Source organism: Hemicordylus capensis, chromosome 2 (assembly GCF_027244095.1).
Source record: "Hemicordylus capensis ecotype Gifberg chromosome 2, rHemCap1.1.pri, whole genome shotgun sequence".
Classification (NCBI taxonomy): Eukaryota; Metazoa; Chordata; class Lepidosauria; order Squamata; family Cordylidae; genus Hemicordylus; species Hemicordylus capensis.
This window is the reverse complement of record NC_069658.1, coordinates 375,986,769-376,008,159: the sequence shown is the minus strand read 5'-3', so window position 1 is coordinate 376,008,159 and position 21,391 is coordinate 375,986,769. Positions and strand designations below refer to the sequence as shown.

At 43.5% G+C, this 21,391-nt stretch overlaps 1 protein-coding gene across 5 annotated transcripts in view; it reads right to left on the bottom strand.

The window, feature by feature from the left end:
- GABRB2 (gamma-aminobutyric acid type A receptor subunit beta2) overlaps window positions 1-21,391 on the bottom strand; it is a 227,312-nt gene that overhangs the window by 99,633 nt on the left and 106,288 nt on the right. For all 5 annotated transcript variants that reach the window (XM_053296058.1, XM_053296059.1, XM_053296061.1 and 2 more), the window contains one exon: window positions 5,090-5,172. In XM_053296058.1, the coding sequence (XP_053152033.1) occupies window positions 5,090-5,172 (83 nt within the window). The remainder of the gene's footprint in view (window positions 1-5,089; window positions 5,173-21,391) is intronic.

The window sequence follows — 21,391 nt, the reverse complement described above, 5'->3', positions numbered from 1 at the left end:
CTGAGCAGGATCTAAAATTAATTGAGCAAACATAAAAAAACGTGTGAGTGCAGGCATGTGCGCACACCTCAGAGGGAACATTGGTCTGGGTCTTCTCTTGTTCTTCTTCATCAGTGAGGACTCAGGAGAAATTATATTTCCCAGGGGGTCTATGTGCCAGTACAGCAGTGCCTATAAGCAGAGGTCGACATCCAGCACAGGATAACACAAGTGGTGCTGATCCACTCGTGCTGCTATGAGCTCTCCGTGAAGTACCAGTGATCTTGCACACTCCAGAAGCACTAGTTAGATAGAAAACACATTGCTGATGGTCAAACAATGTTTGTGATCTAACTATGACTTCTGAAGTGTGACTGTGCTACACAAAGTATTCACACTCTTGTGCAAAACCACCAGCACTTCACTGTGCTACGACCATTACAAGCTGAGCCCAAACATCACATAGCATTTGAGCTTGGAAATCCAGTCCTCAGGCAGAAGGGGTGCACACAGGGAATATGTAAGGCAAAATGCACACAAGAGTACACAAGCAAGTCAATCTTTCCATTGTTCTGGGGTGCCCAATTTTCCTCTTGGCAATAAAGCTCCTTTGGGCCAAAGTACGAACACAGCTCCTATATGGAGCTCAGCTTAGAATGTACTTTAATTTCTCTAAGGTAGAAGCCATGCAATCTAAGATCCTGAGGAAAAATTTTCAGTACCCAGGGTGTGCCCAGTGCTGTCCTTCATCTGAAAGCAGGACTGCTAAAAGTAGAGGCCAGAGCATGGATTAAGATCTTCAAATTCTGGCTGAAGCTGGTTTTCCACCTTGCAGGCCTAGCTCCACTTGTATCAAAGGATAGCTATCACTCCAGGTGGAAAGAGAGCTGGATGAGGGGCTGCATCACTATGGTTTCTCCCCTCTTGCATTAATAACTCTGGGGTATGAAAATGCCAGGGTCAAACTTAGTCAAAGAATATATTATATTGAGCATCAAATTCATCAGGGCTCAATTCCTGTTGGTCCATTTAGGCACAAGGTTGAATTTCAACCTTGCCAGATACCTAAACCAGATAATTGTGCCAAAATACCGTAGAGCTATGACACAGGCACGATGCAATGCCTTGCAATCAGCAGTCCTGGAAGGGAGATATCAACCCCCCCCCGAACATACTTATCTTGGCAAATTAGCTGATACTGAAACAATGGCTCATGTGCTCCTGCACTGCCAATTTCACCGTTATACAGCATATACATATAACCCCTTTTATTATTTGACACACAGGTTGTACAGATTCTTTTTATCTTAATTATCTTTCAAATGACCAGATATCCTATAATGTGGCTAAGTTCTGTTTGATAGCCAGCAAAATCCGTTAAGAGTTTGTTAAGAATCATTGTTAACTGATCTGTATGCTTAAGTATGTGCTTCACCATCTTTTTATTTAATTTTCTAAGACATACCCATGGCTAATCCCATGAGTGGAAGCTCTCATGAGAATCTGCAAGCAGAAGCAGTGGGGATTCCATATGCAGATAGGGAAAAGGAGCCTGTTGGGGATTCCATATGCAGTTAAGGAGGAGGAGCCTGCGCTGGTTGAGGTCAGTTGGAATGCAACTGTTACTGGTCGGAAGATGTTCTTGAAACTAACAAATCGCTAGGGCTGGATGGCATCTATCCAAGAGTCCTCAAAGAACTCAAATGTCAAATTGCCAACCTCCTTGCTAAAATATATAACTTGTCCCTGAAATCAGGCTCTGTACCAGAGCACTGGAAAGTAGCCAGTGTGACTCCAATTTTCAAGAAGGGATCCGGGGGCGATCTGGGAAATTACAGGCCGGTTAGTTTAATGTCCGTTCCAGACAAATTGATGGAAAGCATCCTCAAGGACAAAATTGTAAAGCACATAGAAGAACAGACCCTGCTGGGAGAAAACCAGCATGGCTTCTGCAAAGGGAAATCTTGCCTCACCAAACTTTTGGAGTTCTTTGAGAGTGTCAACAAGTGTGTGGAACAAGGTGATCCAGTTGACACAGTGTACCCGGACTTCCAAAAAGCTTTCGACAAAGTTCCTCATCAAAGACTCTTGGGAAAACTTAGCAGTCATAGGATAAGGGGACAAGTACATGTGTGGATTGCTAACTGGTTGAAAGACAAGAAACAGAGGGTAGGTATAAATGGATAATTTTTATAATGGAGGGAAGCAAGAAGTGAGATCCCCCAGGCATCTGTACTGAGACAGGTGCGTTTTAATTTATTCATAAATGATCTCTGAAATAGGGGTAAGCAGCAAGATGGCCCAATTTGCAGATGATACCAAACTCTTTCGGGAAGTGAAATCCAAAACAGATTGTGAGGAGCTCCAAAAGGATCTCTCCAAAGTGGGGGAGTGGACAACAAAATGGCAAATGCAGTTCCATGTTGGCAAGTGTAAAGTGATGCACATTGGGATGAAAAATCCCAACTTCAAGTATATGCTAATGGGATCTGAGCTGTCGGTGACTGACCAGGAGAGGGATCTTGGGGTTGTGGTGGACAGCTCGTTGAAAGTGTCAACTCAATGTGAAACAACTATGAAAAAGGCCAATTCCATGTTAGGGATCATTAGGAAGGGGACTGAAAATAAAACTGCTAATATTATAATGCCCTTATACAAAACGATGGTGCATCCACACCTGGAGTTCTGCTTACAATTCTGGTCACCACATCTAAAAAGGGACATTGTAGAACTGGAAAAGTTGCAGAAGAGAGCAATCAAGATGATCAGGGGCCTATAGCACCTTTCTTATGAGGTAAGGCTACACCACCTGGTGCTTTTTAGTTTAGAAAAAAGACGACTGTGGGGAGACATTATAGATAGGTCAATATCTACATGATAGGTCTATAAAATCATGCATGGTATGTAGAAAGTGGATAGAGAGAAATTCTTCTTCCTGTCACTTAACACTAGAACCAGGGGTCAGCCCATGAAACTGATTGCCAAGAAATCTAGGACCAACAAACGGAAGTACTTTTTCACACAACGCATAATCAACTTGTGGAATTCTCTTCCACAAGATGTGGTGACAGCCAACAACCTGGATGGCTTTAAGTGGGGTTTGGATAACTTCATGGAGGAGAGGTCTATCATTGGCTACTAGTCAGAGGGCTATTGGCCACCTCCAGCCTCAAGGCAGGATGCCTCTGAGTACCAGTTTCAGGGTAGTAATAGCAGGCACTGTTGTTGTTGCAAGTGCTCTCTTAACCCCATTTTTTTTAAATCATCTGCCAGCACTGGCTGCTTGCACCAGGGCTGGCAGACTGTGGGGTTCCTGGTCGGCTTCAGGGAGGGGGGATTCCCATAATGCACCTCTCACTCACGTGATGCATTATGGGAGTTCTGGGTGGCAGACAAAATTGTCCCAGCAACCCGACCCTCCGAGCTGCTGGGAGCAGCCAGTAATAGTCTGGGCGGGCAATTCACCCACCAAACACATGGAAGCGGATCATCTGCAGAGAAGTAAGGTTTTTCAGGCTTCTTCTCGGCTGACCCTGTAGCACTTTCTCACTGATCATGAGAAAGGATTCAACATCTTTGAGCATATGCAGAGTGAATACCCCTAAAGCCTCCAATTCTTAAAATGTAAAAAGGAAAAGCTTAAGGCAATGGCTCAACCTATCCAGTTGCAGAGCTCAGTTTGACAATATGTGCACATGCAGAAGTAATCCCATTTAGTCATGAATCTCTCTGGTCCAGAAGTAACCTCTAGGATTACAATGGCTAGTTTTTGGAGATGATTTGCCTGAGACTAGCAGTCAATGACTGCCAGCATTCACCATTGAGAAGTGTTTGTTTCCATGGAAACGCTGCTCTGTTAGATATCAGATCTATATAGTAACATCCCTAAACCTGCTTGGGTGATTCTACAAGTTACAAAAATCTGAGCCAATTCTGAGCAAGAGCAGGAAATGAATACTCTAGATTGGGGCAAATGGTTCCTATAAAGCACTTGCAAAGTGGAATGCTAACACAAGAAAACACCTCTACCCTTAAATGGTACATCTATTGGTTTTAAATAGTTTTATCCTGTCTTCCAATTTTACATTTTCCAAGGCAGTTACAGATACTATGTTACTTAATATACTCATTGAGCTCCCTGGAAAGCCAGCTGTAGAGCTTTAGTTTTGTGCATGGAATTAAAAACACCTTGCATTCATATGCAAAAAAATAATAATTCTTGTTTAGGATGGATTTTATGTTCATGACAGTTTGCAGCACTTTTGCCTATTAAGAAAAAACATGATGTCAAAAACTTAATTTCCTTTATCAACCAGTGCCCAAGTACAATCTCCTATATACAGTACAGTAATGGATGCAGTCCAGTTTCATCTGTCACATGACTACATATTAACTGACCTGAACTCAGAAGGAATAGCTGGATCTGAAGCAATAGCTGGTTGGAGACCAGCTGTTGGTCTTGTATTAAGAGCTAAACCAAGTACACCTTTTAAGGCTGCCTGGCACACCTCTCCTCCTGCACAGTGGCTGAATTTATTGAAGCCTATTGACTAGATCTTACTGCATGGAATTTTTACTTATAAAGATTACATTATCATGTGCTGGTACAGAAAATGCAGAACTGGCGATGGAAATATTAGCAAGATCAAGCAGCATGAATCTGTATAGAGGCAGGAAATAGTAATTAAAACCAGCACACATAAGACTAACACTGTCACATTTGCACTGGAAGTATGACATACACCAATTTCAATGACAAATCTAAACCCTTTATTTTTTTAAAAAGGGAAACAAATAGCAATCCAGTTCAGTAGCAAAGGAGGATAAAGAATTGATAGTAATCCTTGTGCTCCTCACATGAACTCCAAAAGGCATTTGAGTGAGACTTTTAAAGCTGAAAATTGTCAATCAAACACACAAAATAAGTTCCTCTAATCCTTGTACCGCAAATTACTAATCCATCTGGATAGCTAAATTTGTTTTGTGTATTTACAAGGATCTGAATGTCATCAGACAAACAACTAGGTTAGTAGCATATGAAAAAAAAAGTTAAACGTCTGAATCGTTTGAGCATGCAGTAAGTAGGATTTACAAAAAGTACAGTACTTACAGCTCTCAATCTCCAGTGTGCAGTTTTGTTCATCCAGGGGGTATCTTCGTAGGTCCATCATACATGCAGCTGTTGTTGTAATTCTAGAAAAGAAGCATGCACTTTTATATTTCCACTTCTGTTTGAAACAAAACTAAAACAACAGAAGATGGAGGCTTCATTCTGTGTGCTACACTCAAGTACAGAGAGAAAATACTTGCATGCTTGCAAGAAAACTAGCCACCATTTCTGCTTGACTGAAGGACACATTGGGTGCACTTTTCATTGTTTCACAAATTATGAGAGGTTTATTCAACCTTGATTGAATATTTTCCAGACCTTAAACAGCTGAAAGCAAGGGAAAGCAACAAAAGGCGGGGACACAGGCACAAGAACAAAAAAATAAAATAAAATAAATCCATGTAAGGTGGGCAAGGCACAAAAATGCAGAGGCACAATGGAAAGTGAAGAAATACTCCACATATAATCTCAAACTAAAGGCATCCAAAAATGAGCAGCAAATAATTACAATATAGACTGTTGCAAACTCTTGTACCTTGCCCACCTTACACAAAAGCAAGGGAAAGGCAAGAGAGAAGAATCCCAGAACAGATAACTCAATAGGGATGTGCAAAATGCTTCAACTTGAAACAGGCCGTTTTAATTGTTTTGAGCTCGAAACAAAACAACTTGAAATAAAGGGCCAGTTTTGAGCTCAGAACAAAACAACCCTGTTTTGATTCAAAATGTTTTTAGCGCCATTTTGGAAGCCTGTTTTTCCCTTGCTGATTTAGTTTTCTGGCTTCCAATACCATGGGGGTTTGGGAGAAAGGTTAACATTTTGTTTCAAATCGCCTGCCTGCCCATTTATTTTGTGGGTTGGGTAGTAGATAGCACCCATCATACCCTACCACTTTGGTGTCCCTAGCAGCTACCCATGGGGAACAATGGGGTGTTTTCAGCTTCCCCACTGTTCCCTATGGCCGAAAAACTAGAAATGTTTTGAGTTTTGTTCTCTTGAAACAACCGGGTTGACCACTGTTTCAATGAAATGTTTCGGCCATCTGCATTTTGTTCCAAGCTCAATATAAAGTGCAAATCTGTTTTGTGGACATCCCTAGAACTCAAACCATCAACCCATGAAGAGACCAACAGCCTGAAAAAAGGCCAGCTAGTTCTCCCACCTTCCCAGGGCTACGTAAAGGTGAACCCAAGCCAGGGAGCTCATCCTATCAACTCCTGGAAAGCCTGAGAATCCATTCCCAACTGCCGCCGGTTACCTGCTGGTAAGGACAACCCAAACATGCACAGACTGGGCTAGTTCAGACAATACTTCCTGACTGGCCCTGCTCCTGTAAGATTATAAAGTGAGTGCTCCGTGAGCACATATATTCACCTCTCCCCCTACTATTTCTCAAGTTTATAGGAGCATGGTTCTTCTAAACCTCACCTCTACACATGCGCCTAACAGTATTTGGGGCACATGTAGAGCTTGTTCAGATGAAGCAAACCCACCCCCATGTGGCATACTGGGGGATGGGGAATGTGTGATGTGTGACCCACATCTTAAGCATGTGAGAGCAGGGCTGGCCAGAAAGTATTGTTTCAACTGGCCTACCAAGGTCTAGTTTTTACTTTGATGACAAATCTGCATGTGGACTTACCACTTCAGTTCACAGGTGAATTCACATGACTGCATTCTCCATCATACAGTTTTCTCCATCTAGAAAAACTAATTCTCATAGAGCTGGCTTCTAGCCTAGACTTCTCCCAGACATGCCAGTTTTCTAGCGGAGGGAAATGTATGTTGGCCCCTCACCTTACTATCATGTGAGCCCCCACTTGTAGGCTGAAATGGTACAACTCAAACACAGATTTACCACCTCATTTGCTGCTTGTGAAGACTGGGTCTATATATTTATTTATTTATCATATTCTTATACCACCTGATGTGTACATCTCTAGGTGGTGTACAAAGTTTAAAGCACAATATACAATAGAGTGAAAATAGTTTAAAATTTACAAAATACAATAAAAACAGTCTGATAAAAACAAATTAAACAGTTTAGAATTGATTTCTGTTAAAGGCCTGTGAAAATAGGTGCGTCTTGAGGGTCTTCCTAAAAGCAAATGGAGATGGAGATGTCCTTATTTTGACAGGGAGCATATTGCAAAATCCTGGGGCAGCCACAGAGAAGGCCTTTTCCCGAGTTATCACCAAACAAGCCGGTTGCAGTCGTAACTGGATCTCTCCATATATACCGGAGATGTGAAGGAATGGTAATAACAATTTTAAAACAAATTATAGTACGGGAAAGGCATTTGCAGAATACTCTTGATTATGAATCATGTGCCCACTACATGTTATTTTGATTGATTATACACATAATTTAACTGGCCACAATTCACACATAATGGTGGATATTCAAACTGCTCTGTACATGCTGTGTTGGTACTATGGTCAGAGATTAGTCTTTGCTGGTCTCTCCTTTCCTCTCCAGCTGACCATACCACTGTGAAAATATTTCTGGACAATCGCATGACCCTCAAGGAATATTTCTGTGAAGCAGTTAGCTTCAGAGCTATAGGGAGATTGAGGGGAAATTTCCCCTCCCTGTAGCACCAGTGCAACATTAGCCTGGATGTCAGCCACTGTCTGAACTAGACACATAACCACTACTGGAAGTTTTCATTGGGTAGAACACATGATTCCAAACAGTGGTGACTGGTGACTCCTGGGACGGGGTGGGTGCCAGGCAGGTGGGCAGAGCCAAAGTGGGTGGCGCAGGGGTGGAGCAAAAAACAAACACACACTAACTCCTGTGGGCATATAGAAAGTAAAGGTAAAGTTGTGCTGTCGAGTCGATTTCGACTCCTGGCAACCACAGAGCCCTGTGGTTTTCTTTGATAGAATACAGGAAGGGTTTACCACTGCCTCCTTCCGTGCAGTGTGAGATGATGCCTTTCAGCATCTTCCTGTATCACTGCTGGCCGATATAGGAGTTTCCCATATTCTGGGAAACATAGCAGCGGGGATTCAAACCAGCAACCTCTTGCTCCCTAGGCAAGTTACTTCCCCACTGCGCCATTAGGTGGCTTGGGCATAAAGAAGTAGATACCAAAAAACTCCCCTGCCTCTCTTCCCAACAGCTCCCTGAAAGGTTGCTTTTGTGGGTTGTAGGAACCTTGGGAACAAATTGGGATGGGACACGGGAAGATGAAGGGGACACTCCTCAAAACCAATGCAGGAATATTTCACAAATGACCTTATTAGGTATGTTTATTTCCAACCTACTGTATATTAGCAACATGCCTTTCACAATAACAACCAGCTCCTGCAATAAAATAAAAGTCTAAGGACAAAACACACAAATACATTATGTGTACAAATTGGAGGAGGAGCGCAGTTCCAAAAAGAAGAGGAATGCCAGTTCCTTTAAGGTCTTTAATAAAAACCAGTGTTCCAAGGTGCAGTTTCCCTAACTTTTAGGGATATGTCTACACTACACATTTTAAGCCAGATTCAAATTTGCTTAATCATCATGGTCCCTCACCACCCAGGCACTGGGAGCTGAAGTTCTTTGATGAAAGGGTTCTTTCTAATAAAGGCTTCTCAGCATTTGCACAAAATTGCAGTTCCCACTGGGGGTTTTTTTGGAGGGTGGGGAAGCCCAAAATGATGAAAGCTGTTTCAAACTAGTTTAAATGTGTGGTCCACTCACTTTTGGAATATGATCACCATAGCACAACCCACCACATAACCCTTCTCATTTACTAGCCAAATTACTCTCCATCTCTCTTTAAAAAGATTCCATCAATTTGAGATCTACTGTGGGAGGTAGACAAAATAGGTGAGTTGTCCCTTTTTAATGCAAATGCAGAAGACCTTAATGATGTCTGAATAAGCAGAACAGAACTGTTAAGGAGGCAGGAAAAAACAATACTACTGTTGAAAAATGCTTTGGAAAAGGAGGAGACATTTTAGTGACATAGTCTTCATCCTCCTCCCGAGCCCCTAAAAAAGAATTATGCAGGCTGTACCAAATGTACCAAACACATTTTATGACTCCAAGTACAACAAAACCTGCTATTTTTAACACAAAGAAGCAAACCCTTTAGATAGTGGTAAGATCTGCACCATCAACATTCATTTACTGCTAGGTTTGAGAAAGAAACTGCCTTGAGCTGTATCAAGGCAAACAACTAAAGTAAGAGCGCTTTATTAACTGCATTCTGTTCACATCTTAGGAAGAGAAGGCAAAATTAATTCTTAAAATCCTGTAGTGTTGCAAAGCAATTCAGTTTATGAAAGTAGCAAAATTTTGAACATGCCAATAGGTCTGTAAAACAAGTATGTTTTGTCTCCACAAAATTGTAGAACACACAGGTCGTATTATGAATGCTGGTCAGACATATATTTCCATATATTATATGGAAAAGAATCCTAAGACATGGTTCACTGAAAAACAAGCACATATAATAGAAAGATCCCTGTAAACACAGGGGTGGGTGGGTATTGGAAGCATCCTGTTAAAAAACACAGAGGGGAACAAAAGCAAGCTCTTTTGAAAAGTGGGGGGGGGATGGAATGATCCCAATGCTTTTTCAAAAGAAAAGGACCTTAAAATATTTTTTAAAATCCTTCTGAGTAAGATGTGAATTAAGTTCTTATAACATTCACTTGTATTCCAAAGAGCATGAACATTGCAAAAGAAAGTGACCACCTTAACTTCAGCACCATGTAAAGATATAGTAAAGATATAGTAGAATAAACTTATACTTTTAAATTTATAATGGTAAAGATATAGTAGAGTAAATTTATACTCTATAAATTTATACTCTGTATTGTAGTGTAAATTTATGTTGGCTGTGCAAATTAGGCCCTTCCTGGTCCAATGTCAAGCTGAAAGACAAAGACAAAATCCATACTTTGCCTTGGATGCCCTGGAATGCATCCGGGCAGAAATTCAACAGATGTTGCTTTCCCAGTCACTTTCTAGAGATGCCCATGATGCATTTCTACCTCTTGTATCTCCCACAAGGCACAGTGCTCCCTCAAAATGCCACCTGCTGTTAAATAACCAGGCAGAAATTCTACAGATGGAGCAGCTTCACCCATCACTCAGCCAGAAAATGTTTCTTCCCCTCCAGTCAAACTGATGGTAATGGAAGGGCTTTCTTGGCCCTTAGCCTGAATGGAGGATGGAGAAAAGATCATCAGGTGGCAACACTCCCTGGCTTCCTGATCTGTTTCATTACATTTCATTGACCTGTGTTTCATTACATTTCATTGCCTGCCAAGGCCTGCAGAACAAGAAAAAGGGAGCATCACCTGGTTGTCTCAGTACATGCTGACACATTATCTCCCCGCAAATAGCAACAATTCAGGTTGCTTTGGGGGTGGATTTGAACATGTTTCTGAACCAGCTTGTTTGGCTTGGCTCATATTGGGGTAGCTGGCTGTTGCTACCCTTGCTACTAAACATTTCAGCCAGAGATGCCACCACAATTTGCTTTATTCATGAATGCAATCAAAGGATATATCTTTACTGTATTCAGTGTCATGGAGTTCAACAGATCAACTGGAAAGTGATAATGGCTATGAAATATCTTCAATTTTCAGGCATGCTATTATATATATATTTCAAATTTGAAAGGCATTTTTCTTAAATGCTTATGAAGAATCAAGGACTTGATACAGCTTTGTGCAAGTCCTGGAGCTGCTGACACCCTCTTTTGCTAAAGTGCAAGTATCTGGTATTAACCTCAACAATTTTCCAGAGCTGAAAGTGCTTCTAGAATCCAGTGCAGATTAAAGACCACAGCTGGATGTGGTGAGAATACCAATCTACTTAGCAGCCCAGATGGGGGTTGCTGTGGTTAATGTCACAATACATGAGCCAGAAATCAATCAGGTGCATCTCTAACAAGTGGTTATGGATGTTGCATCTGTTGAAATTCTGTGTGTACCCATCTCTCTCCAGCCCAATGTCAAACTGAAAGACCAAGCCAAAGGGTAGAAGCATAAAACTTAAGCTGTAAAGACAGCATAAGATACACAACTGTACAAAGTCTTTACTGTTTACATGACCGGGAAGGTAAGGACATTCAGTTAACCTGACATTTCCACACTTTTTGGAGTATGAGTGCTACCACAAATTATGCAGCGGAGTTTTCCAAACTGGGGAAATCGACAGGGTCAGTACACCTAACAATCTAACTCACATCTTAAACTTTTAAAATATATATTTTAATACTAACAAAAATAAAACTATAGTGCAGAACAGTTTGCCATCTAACAGGGATTCCCAGATGTCGTTGACTACAACTCTCATAATCCACAGCCAAAGGCTACTGCAGCTGGGGATGCTGGGAGTTGTAGTGAGCAACATCTGGGAATCCCTGTTAGAGGGAACAGTGCTGCAGAAGTTAGAGGGCCACCACAACCACATGTTGGGACCTTCAATCACCCACAGCCTCACCAAATACTTGTGACCACCATGTTCATTCAACATACATCAGGTACAGGAAAGCCAAAGCCAGAAGACATATTGGTGGATGTATTTCTGACTGGATGTGGCCCATTGCTAAGGGAATGGAAAAGGTGCTAAGGGAGACCAACATGGGAAAGTTCCTGCACTGGAACCAGTTGAATTATCATAAGAGTCAGGGTGCAGGGGGAGTATTTCAGGAGCAGTGACAGTGACAAAGGAGGAGAAAAAAGGTGGAAAGGTGGTTGAATTCTCAGAAGAAGAATCAGTCAAGGAAGCAGTTTGACAAAGGGGACAGAAATGGCTAATACCTACTATATTGGTACTGTCCAGAGAGGGGAGTGACGGTGACTGTGAAATCCAGTCTGAGGCTATGGACCCCCCTCGGGCATCAAAGTACCATAGTCAATCACATCTATGGAAAGAACACTGAATGAAACCATTTTGCCTTATATTTCAAACAAAATCAATGAAATCCATTGATTTTTGACGCTAAATCAATGTGGCTTTGGCATGAGGTTTTATCCAACTCTAATAATTCTAATAGCTATATGTTCCTTCACAAAAGTGTCCTTTGAAATTCCCTTGCTATGCTTCAAGAGGTGTTCAGTATCAAAAGCAATCTAGTACTATACCCCCTCCTTCGTTCTGCCCAAGAGATCACTTTTTTTTTTTTAATGGACAAAATATAAAATTGAGGAAAAGTAAAAAATCCTAACTCTCTCCACGGGGCCACATCTGGTTCAACAGAAAGCAGAAATGCATAGGAGACAAACTCAAGTTGCTAATTAGCAATATCATGAATGATCGATCCATCAGTATGAATTATTTTCTGCACCTGATTGCATACCTTCATTAGAACTCTTATCAAGAGCCTTCCATGCGTGATAACTAAGCGCCAGTGACTCTCACGTCTGAAATAGTTACCAAAGCTGTGCACTTGTAGTTATGCCCAGCAGTGTTCACTTCTGTTTCTTGGAAGCAGGCCTGTTTTGTGACAGTTGGAGAGGCTGGCAGAAGCCCCAGTTATAAATATATGGAAATCTGAGGACAAAACTGCTTGTGATTCATTTTTCTTCTGCACAGAGAGATCAGCTTGGAAGGAAAATGGTCATGGATTTTAGCAACAGTATTTTCCTATTTTCTTTTAATTTGCTGGCTGTTGTAAAATTCAGGATAATTTGATTTCCTTGCCCCTTATGAAATTTTTTTTAGAGCTTCTCTTCTTGCAGAGTCAGTTGAAGGGAGGTATTACACACACACACACTCACTCACTCCTTCAAATACTTAGGAATGTTTACAAAATTCTCCCCATCTGAATTTCCCTCCAAAGTTTGGGATTTCTAATTACCGAGTCTTGTTTGTTTGTAAAGTGGCAACAATGTATTAACAATTAGCACTGGGACGAAAAACCCCAACTTCAAGTATATGCTGATGGGATCCGAGCTGTTGGTGACCAGGAGAGGGATCTTGGGGTCGTGGTGGACAGCTCGTTGAAAGTGTTGACTCAATGTGCAGCTGCTGTGAAAAAGGCCAATTCCATGCTAGGGATCATTAGAAAGGGGATTGAAAATAAAACGGCTAACATTATAATGCCCTTATACAAAACTATGGTGTGACCACACTTGGGAGTACTGCATACAATTCTGGTCACCACATCTTTAAAAGGGCATTGAGAAGGTACAGAAGAGGGCAACCTAGATGATCAGGGGCCTAGAGCACCTTTCTTATAAGGCAAGACTACAACACCTGGGGCTTTTTAGTTTAGAAAAAAAGACTGCGGGGTGACATGATAGAGAGCTATAAAATCATGCATGGTGTGGAGAAAGTGGAGAGAGAGAAATTCTTTTCCCTCTCACACAACACTAGAACCAGGGGTCACTCCATGAAATTGATTGCCAGGAGGTCTAGGACCAACAAACGGAAGTACTTTTTCACACAACGCGTGAACCACTTGTGGAACTCTCTGCCACAGGATGTGGTGACAGCCAACAACCTGGATGGCTTTAAGAGGGGTTTGGATGACTTCATGGAGGAGAGGTCTATCAATGGCTACGAGTCGGAGGGCTGTGGGCCACCTCCAGCCTCAAAGGCAGGATGTCTCTGAGTACCAGTTGAAGGGGAGTAATGGCAGGAGAGAGGGCACGCCCTCAACTCCTGTCTGTGGCTTCCAGCGGCATCTAGTGGGCCACTGTGCGAAATAGGATGCTGGACTAGATGGGCCTTGGGCCTGATCCAGCAGGGCTGTTCTTATGTTCTTAATTCACTATTCTGTTTTTTTATTTCGAGACTTTTCCCATCCAGGTTACCAATACATGCTTATGTTCACTGATGAAATACAGCATATAGAAGCTTGATGTAATGTTGCATACCTTCACAGCAATACAGTACTGTTGCTTGTGCAAATTACTAACCTGGATGGGAAAAAGAGATGCAAATGAACAGAAGAAGCTGAAAGCTTAATCAAAGTACACATGAGCCAATTACAGCAGTAATTTTAGAAATGTCCATCTTAAACCAGAAGGAAGGCAGATTGGAACATGGGGCAGAGCAAGCCCATGGAAGCTGACAGGAATAGGGCAATCTGTTCAGTCTATAAATACACGATACACTTAGACTATAAAGCAATTCATTTTGGTGAGCTGCAGCCATGTTTGCTCTCTACCCCATGCAAATAACTGAATGTGTGAAGAACTGGCACTTGGTCCTATGTCTGGATATTCTGGCAAATAAATGTCTAGGTCAGCAGTCACTGCTCTAGCACATAAAAGACACTACTGTACATCATTTGAGTATTATTAGCAGACCTGGGACACCATGCTGATGCAGCCTGGTGGGTCAGCTGTATTGTGTTTCTGTAGCTATGATGGGAGTATGTAAGTTATGCATATCTTTGGACAACATATCACAGTGGCAACAACAAGCCAGGTAGATCATTCATTTCAGGCAAAATGCCTGACAAAACAAAAAGGGTTTAATGTCCTATTTAAAAAAAAATCTCCTGCAATACAGGGACCATGCAAGGTTCTGTGGTGAGGGATTTCCACAACCAGGACATTACATTTTCTGGATCAGCTATTTTCAGAATGCTTTTCAGAGGCAGCCCTATATAAAGTGTGTCACAATAGTAGAGCCTGGGTGTCACCAAGGTATGGATTACAGTAGATCTATCTTCTCCAGGAAAAAATGCAGCTGGGCTAAGCCAAGGTGTTCCTGGCCACAGCTGCCACCTCAGCATCCAACAGCAAAGATCCAGAAGCAGAACCAACTGGGTCACACTCCACCATGCAGCTTCTGGTGTAGATAATTCACGTGAGCAACCCAAGCAATTTCAATCCTCAAACCAGGAATGAAGTTAGGCTGTCGAGGATTAAGATAATTAGTAACCCCTCCAGGAACCTGAACCCAGTTGACACTACTTGACCAGGAGTGACAAACTAGACACTGATCAATAAGTCAAGATCTGGGTCCAGCCACTCAGAGGCCCATTGGGCATGTGCAGCAACCTCCAAAATGGTCACAGTCATAGGGTTGAGGTCTGGAATGCACCAAACACCGCTCGAACTGGGCAATTTGAACTGGGCAATTTGAAAAATAATGGAGGCTGGTGGGGGAACCTCTAGAGACCCCCCACCTGGACTCAGAAAAGCCCCCGGAGTGGCGGTGGTGAGTTATATTTCTGTTTTAAAAAATCTATTTTTTAAAAAAATTCACGAACCCCCCAAACTGAACCCTGGGGAGAGGTTTCAAGGTACACAAAATCAAACATCCCTGGCCGAGTTCAAGTCCAGTCCATATTTGAACCGAACTGGTCAACAAAGTTTTGTGCAGACTCCTAGCCTTGGCCACTATGGGGTCTCAAGGAGTGTGTGCACCCCATCCCTCTCCAGGTTCTCAGTGACCTTCAAGATTAAGAGAACTGGTGGGAATGCATATAGTGGTCCCTGTCCCCAATGGAGGCAAAATGCATCGGCTAGGGATTGTGGATCGGACTCCTTTCTGCTGCAGAAGCATCTGCATTTTGTATTGGCTTCTGTGGCGAAGAGATCTATGGTGGGAGTCCCCCATCTCTTGAATGCTTGTGGGACTGGGTGCTCTGCAGGCTGAGAGCATCTGCTAGGATACTAGAAATCACTTCTATGTGTACTGTGACTGGCCGGACTTCCCTGTGTGTGCACCATGACCATATCTGCAGAGTGAGTAGCATCAGGGTTCGAGAAGCTGTGCTGCCCTGTTGATTCGGGTACAACCTGGCTGTCATATTTTCTGTAAGTACCAGCATGGGCCAAGTGTGGAATGCCTTCACGGCAAGAAAGATCACAAGCAGTTTGAGGTAGTTGATATGCCTCTGCACCTCTCTGCATGACCAGAGTCCTGCTACTGTGAAATTCTTGAAGTGGGTTCCCCACCCTGATTTCGACATGTCCATTGCTATGGTCAGTGTTGGGGAGGGTTGGCAGAAGGGAACAAATTGAAGTCCTCCATCCACCACGGCACTGCTGTGTATCTTTACTGGCAGTGTAATGAGAACCACTAGGTGCTTGCAGTGAGGCTTGAAATTGTCCAGGAACCATGCTTGTAGGAGATGCATGTGGAAATGCGCTAGTGGAATGACTGCTGTGATGGAAGCCATCAATCCCAATCGTCTCTATACAAAGGACGCTGTGCCTTTGATTTCTGCAGAATTGTTGTGCTTCCACAGGATTGGCTATCCTGTGGGGAGTAAGGTGTGCCCTCCCTCTCGTGGAATCTAGATGGGTTCCAAGGAATTCTAGGGATCACATGGGCATAAGAAATGACTTCCTGTAATTTATTTCCAGTCCCAGGGAATTCAGAATCGAAGGGTGGTTTCTACATGACACATGAGGCGCTGTTGGGAGGAGGCTACCAGCAACCAGTCTATTTACAGAAAGACTGTCACTCCCTGAAGTTGAAGATGCACTGCCATCACCGCCCTGCATTTTGTAAAAATGCAGGGGCAGATGCTAACTCAAATTGAAGGACCTTGTACTGGTAGGTATGGTAACCCACTCAGAATCTGAGATATCTGCAATGATGAGGTGCGATGGACAGGTGGAAGTATGTGTCTTTTAGATTGATGGATGCAAACCAGATGTGCTTTGCAATGAGGCGCATGATGGCCAGGATTGTGACCATATGCAATCGACAGTAGCACACAAAGGAGTTGACATTCCGCAGGTCTAAAACTGGTCTTAAGCCCTGCTTCTTGCTTCAAGGTCATAAAATATCTCGAATAGAAACCTCTGAGCAGGTCTGTGTGCACCTCTTCGATGGCTCCTTTCCCCAGGAGGGATAGTATTTCTTCCAAAAGATGAGGGGAAAGCTTTGTGTGTTTCCTCCTGGAAAAAGGTTGAAGGTGTTGAACTCTATCCTGTAGCCACTGCATACTATGGCCAAAACCCATGTTTTGGATGAAATGGCTGCACATGTGATGTAATGGCAGTCTAACTTGGAGACTGTGTCGGCATTGCCTTTTAGGACAGGTGGGTTTGAGTTTGGCAGCTGAGTGGTCTTGTGTGCTTTTGTAGTGAAGGCCCTATTCTGCTGGTACCTGTTGTGCTAATGAAAGGAATAATTTGATTGATACCCTGACTGCCTATACTAATTTTGGCAGGACCAGTAACATTTTTTGGCCAGCATAGACAATGATTGCGAGATTCCCATGGAGCATGTGGTGGAACAAAGTTTTTGGATTCTCTCTAAAGTGTCATCCCATAGGTGGTTTTTCTCATGCTATTTTAACAATCTGAGTGATGGCTGGCATTAGAAGAATGGCCACCGACCCTTAAATCTTTGTTTGAATTAAGCTAAAAATTGGGTCTTCCAAGGAGGAAGACTTGTTTGCGATATGCAAGCCAAGGGAAGAAGCCATCCTAAGGAGTTGTTCTGTTTGTTTGTTTGTTTGTTTGTTTGATTGATATACCGCCCTTCCAGAATGGCTCAGGGCAGTTTACAATTAAAACAAACCACTAAAGCAATAAAGAGCTAAAACAAATTAAAAACAATATAACAACAATTAACAATTTAAAAACATTTTAAAACAACAACTAAACAATTACAGTGATTAAAAGCCCCAAAATCGGGTTAGAATATTAAAACAGATTAAAAAACCCTGGAAAGCCAGGCCAAACAAATATGTTTCAAGGGCTCTCCTGAAGGCTAATAGAGAATTCAAATTGCAGATTTCCGCAGGGAGCACATTCCACAGCCCCGGAGCAGCTATAAAGAAGGCCCGCCTCCGAGTCACCACCAGACGAGCTGGTGGTAACTGAGACAGGCCTCCTCAGATGACCTTAATGTGCGGTGGGGATCACACAGAAGAAGGCGCTCTCTAAGGTAACTTGGGCCTAAGCCGTTCAGGGCTTTAAAGGTAATAACCAGCACTTTGTATTTTGCCCAGAAACATATCGGCAGCAAGTGCAGTTGTTTCAAAATAGGCGTAGTATGGTCTCTCCGGGTTACCCCAGAGACCAATCTGGCTGCCGCATTCTGAACTAATTGAAGTTTCCAAACTACGTACAAAGGCAGCCCCATGTAGAGCGCATTGCAATAGTCAAGCCGGGAGGTTACCAGCTGGTGCACCACTGTTTTGAGGTCATCCTCTCAAGGAATGGGTGCTGCTGTCGAATCAGCCAAAGCTGATAGAAAGCACTCCTGGCCATGGCCTCCACCTGAGAAACCAGGGTGAGGCCTGGATCCAGGAGTAGTCCCAAGCCGTGCACCTGCTCCTTCTGGGGGAGTGTAACCCCATCCAGCTCAGGAAGATCTAACTCACTCCTCAGATTCTGAGCCCCCACAATGAGCACCTTCATCTTGCTTGGATTCAGCTTCAATTTGTTCTCCCTCATCCAGCCCATTACTGCCTGTAGGCAGGCATTTAGAGAATGAGTGCCATTTCCTGAAGATGAAAGGGAAAAGTGGATTTGGGTGTCATCAGCATACTGATAACACCCAGCACCAAATCTCCTGATGACCTCACCCAGCAGTTTCATGTAGATATTGAAAAGCATTGGTGACAGAATGGAGCCCTGCGGGACTCCATATAACAGCTCCTGCTTTGAGGAGTGACTGTCACCAAGCTCCACCATCTGGGATCTACCCGAGAGATAGGAACGGAACCACTGCAGAGCAGTGCCCCCTATTCCCAGCTCCCCCGGTGACCCAGAAGGATCCCATGGTCGATGGTTTTGAACGCTGCCGAGAGATCCAAGAAGACCAACAGAGTCGCACTCCCTCTGTCGATTCCCCGGTAAAGGTCATCCATCAGGCAAACCAAGGCTGTCTCAACCCCATAGCCCGTCCTAAAGCCAGTTTGAAATGGGTCTAGATAATCAGTTTCCTCCAAAACCGCCTGGAGCTGGTTAGCCTCCACCCTCTTGATTACCTTGCCCTGCCAGGGGAGATTGGAGATTGGCCTATAACTATCTATTGCTGAGGGATCCAGGGAAGGCTTCTTAAGAAGTGGTGTAACTATTGCCTCCTTCAAACAGGGAGGCACCCTACCCTCCCTCAGCGATGCATTTATGATATTAACTAGGACATCTCCAACACCCTCTCCACTAGATCGAAGCAGCCAGGTTGAGCAAGGATCCAGAGAACAAGTGGTAGGCTGTACCGCTCCAAGCAGCTTGTCCACGTCATCAGGAGTCACAGATTGAAACTGATCCAACCTAACACTGCAAGAGGGATTATGGGATACCTCCCTCACAGACCCTGCAGAAATAGTGGAGTCCAAGTAGGCCCGAATTCAGGAGATTTTATCTGCAAAGAACCCACTAAAAGCGTCACAGCAGAGTATCTCTTGAATTTATCTGATAACAGTGGTACATATGTTGGTAACCTCCAGACTTGACTTCTGCAATGCGCTCTATGTGGGGCTGCCTTTGTACGTAGTCCAGAAGCTTCAGATGGTACAGAATGCGGTGGCCAGGTTGGTCTCTGGGTCATCTTGGAGAGACCACATCACTCCTTTGTTGATAGAGTTACACTGGCTGCCAATAGGTTTCCGGGCAAAATACAAAGTGCTAGTCATAACTTACAAAGCCCTAAATGGCTTAGGCCCTGGGTATCTAAGAGAACGTCTTCTTCATTATGATCCCCACCACCCACTGAGGTTGTCCAGAGAGGTCCATCTCCAGCTGCCGCCAGCTCGGCTGGTGGCCACATGGGGACGGGCTTTCTCGGTTGCTTCCCCGAGACTATGGAATGCACTCCCTGCTGAGATACGATCCTCCCCATCTCTTGACAATTTTTAGAAAGCCTTTGAAAACCCACCTCTTCACCCAAGATTTTTCTGTTCTTTAAATTTTAAGGTTTTAATTCATGGTTTTAAAATTGTTAAATTGTTTTAAGTTTTTGTATATATTTTAACTTATTTTATACTATTGTTAACAGCGCAGAGACGAAAGTTTGGGGCGGTGTACAAATGTAATAAATAAATAAAATAAAATAAATAAGTTGTCCTCAGGCTTATAATCAGGTTGGTCCTCTATATCATCTACAGGATACAGCTCCTCAGTCTCACCCGCAGGGGTGTCTGGTGATGCGAGTTTCTACTCTATGGCTTCCTCCACAGAGCAGCAATGGTCAGGGTCACCCATTGGTACACCAGGCTAAGAGTGATCTGCTGCCAGGTTGGTAATGGTGGGGTGACTGGGGGGATGTGAACTGTTGAGTTTTGAGGCGTAGAGTCCTGTGCCTTCTTGTTTTTCTTCCTGCAATCTTGGCTCGGGGAGGTTGATCCTGCAGGACTGAGTGGTGACCTTAACCGTGAGTGTGATTTATGCTTGCCATAGTGTCCACGTGATAGTGGACTCCTGGATAGTTGGGAAAACGTGTCTCGGGGCATAGTATTCATAGTATGCCCTGTGGTGAGATCTGTGCCAATATGGGGCGTCCTCCTCCTCTAATTCATCATCATAATCAGGATAAGAGCCCTGTCTGTCCAGGTTATACCCGTCTCGGTAGTCCCAGAATGCCCATGATGCCCTGTGCTTATATCCAGGGTGATAATGCCATCTACATTTAAGAGTGTATGAAGGGGGTCCCTCTGGGGACCCACTTGTTGATGCTTAAGAGCTTGGAGAGTTGGGTGCTGACAAGCCCTTTGGCCCTCAGATATGGAGTCTGCACTCTGCAGGGGGTGTATTGTACTCTGAGTGGTCAGAATAAATGGACCTAAGAGGTGATAAGCAGATTGGGCTGTGTTTAGGTGATTGTGGGATCACATACTTCTTCTTCTTCTTGCACTTCTTAGGTTTTTGCTCATCCTCTCCATTATGATAATGCATATTTATATACCGCTTTTCAACAAATGTTCCCAAAGCAGAAGTAGAAAAGAAGCAGAAAAGCCTCCCTGTCCCCAAAGGGCTCACAATCTAAAAAGAAACATAAGTTAGACACCAGCAATATCCACTGGAGCTATGCTGTGTTGGGGATGGACTGGGCCAGTTGCTTTCCCCCTGCTAAATAAAGAGAATCACCACTTTAAAAAGGCACCTCTTTGCTCAGGTAGCAGGGGATTAGCCTCCAACTGCTATGCCTTCCTTTCCCCCCTTAAGTGGTTTCTCTGCACCTGAGGTGGATGGCTGTGCTGCCTTTTGTATATTTGGGTCTTTCCATTTGTTCTCCAGGCATTTCAGTGGTGCTTGCTTATCTTTAGTGCGTTTACTAGGGGCTAGCTCTGTTGAGCTGTAACAATCTGCAAGTAAGAGCCTCTCCTTTCCCCTAAAGAGTCAACCGGAAGTGAACCCTGCCATGACTGACAGGACGGTGACTTCCAGGGATCAGCCAATCAGCACCAGGTGGGTGA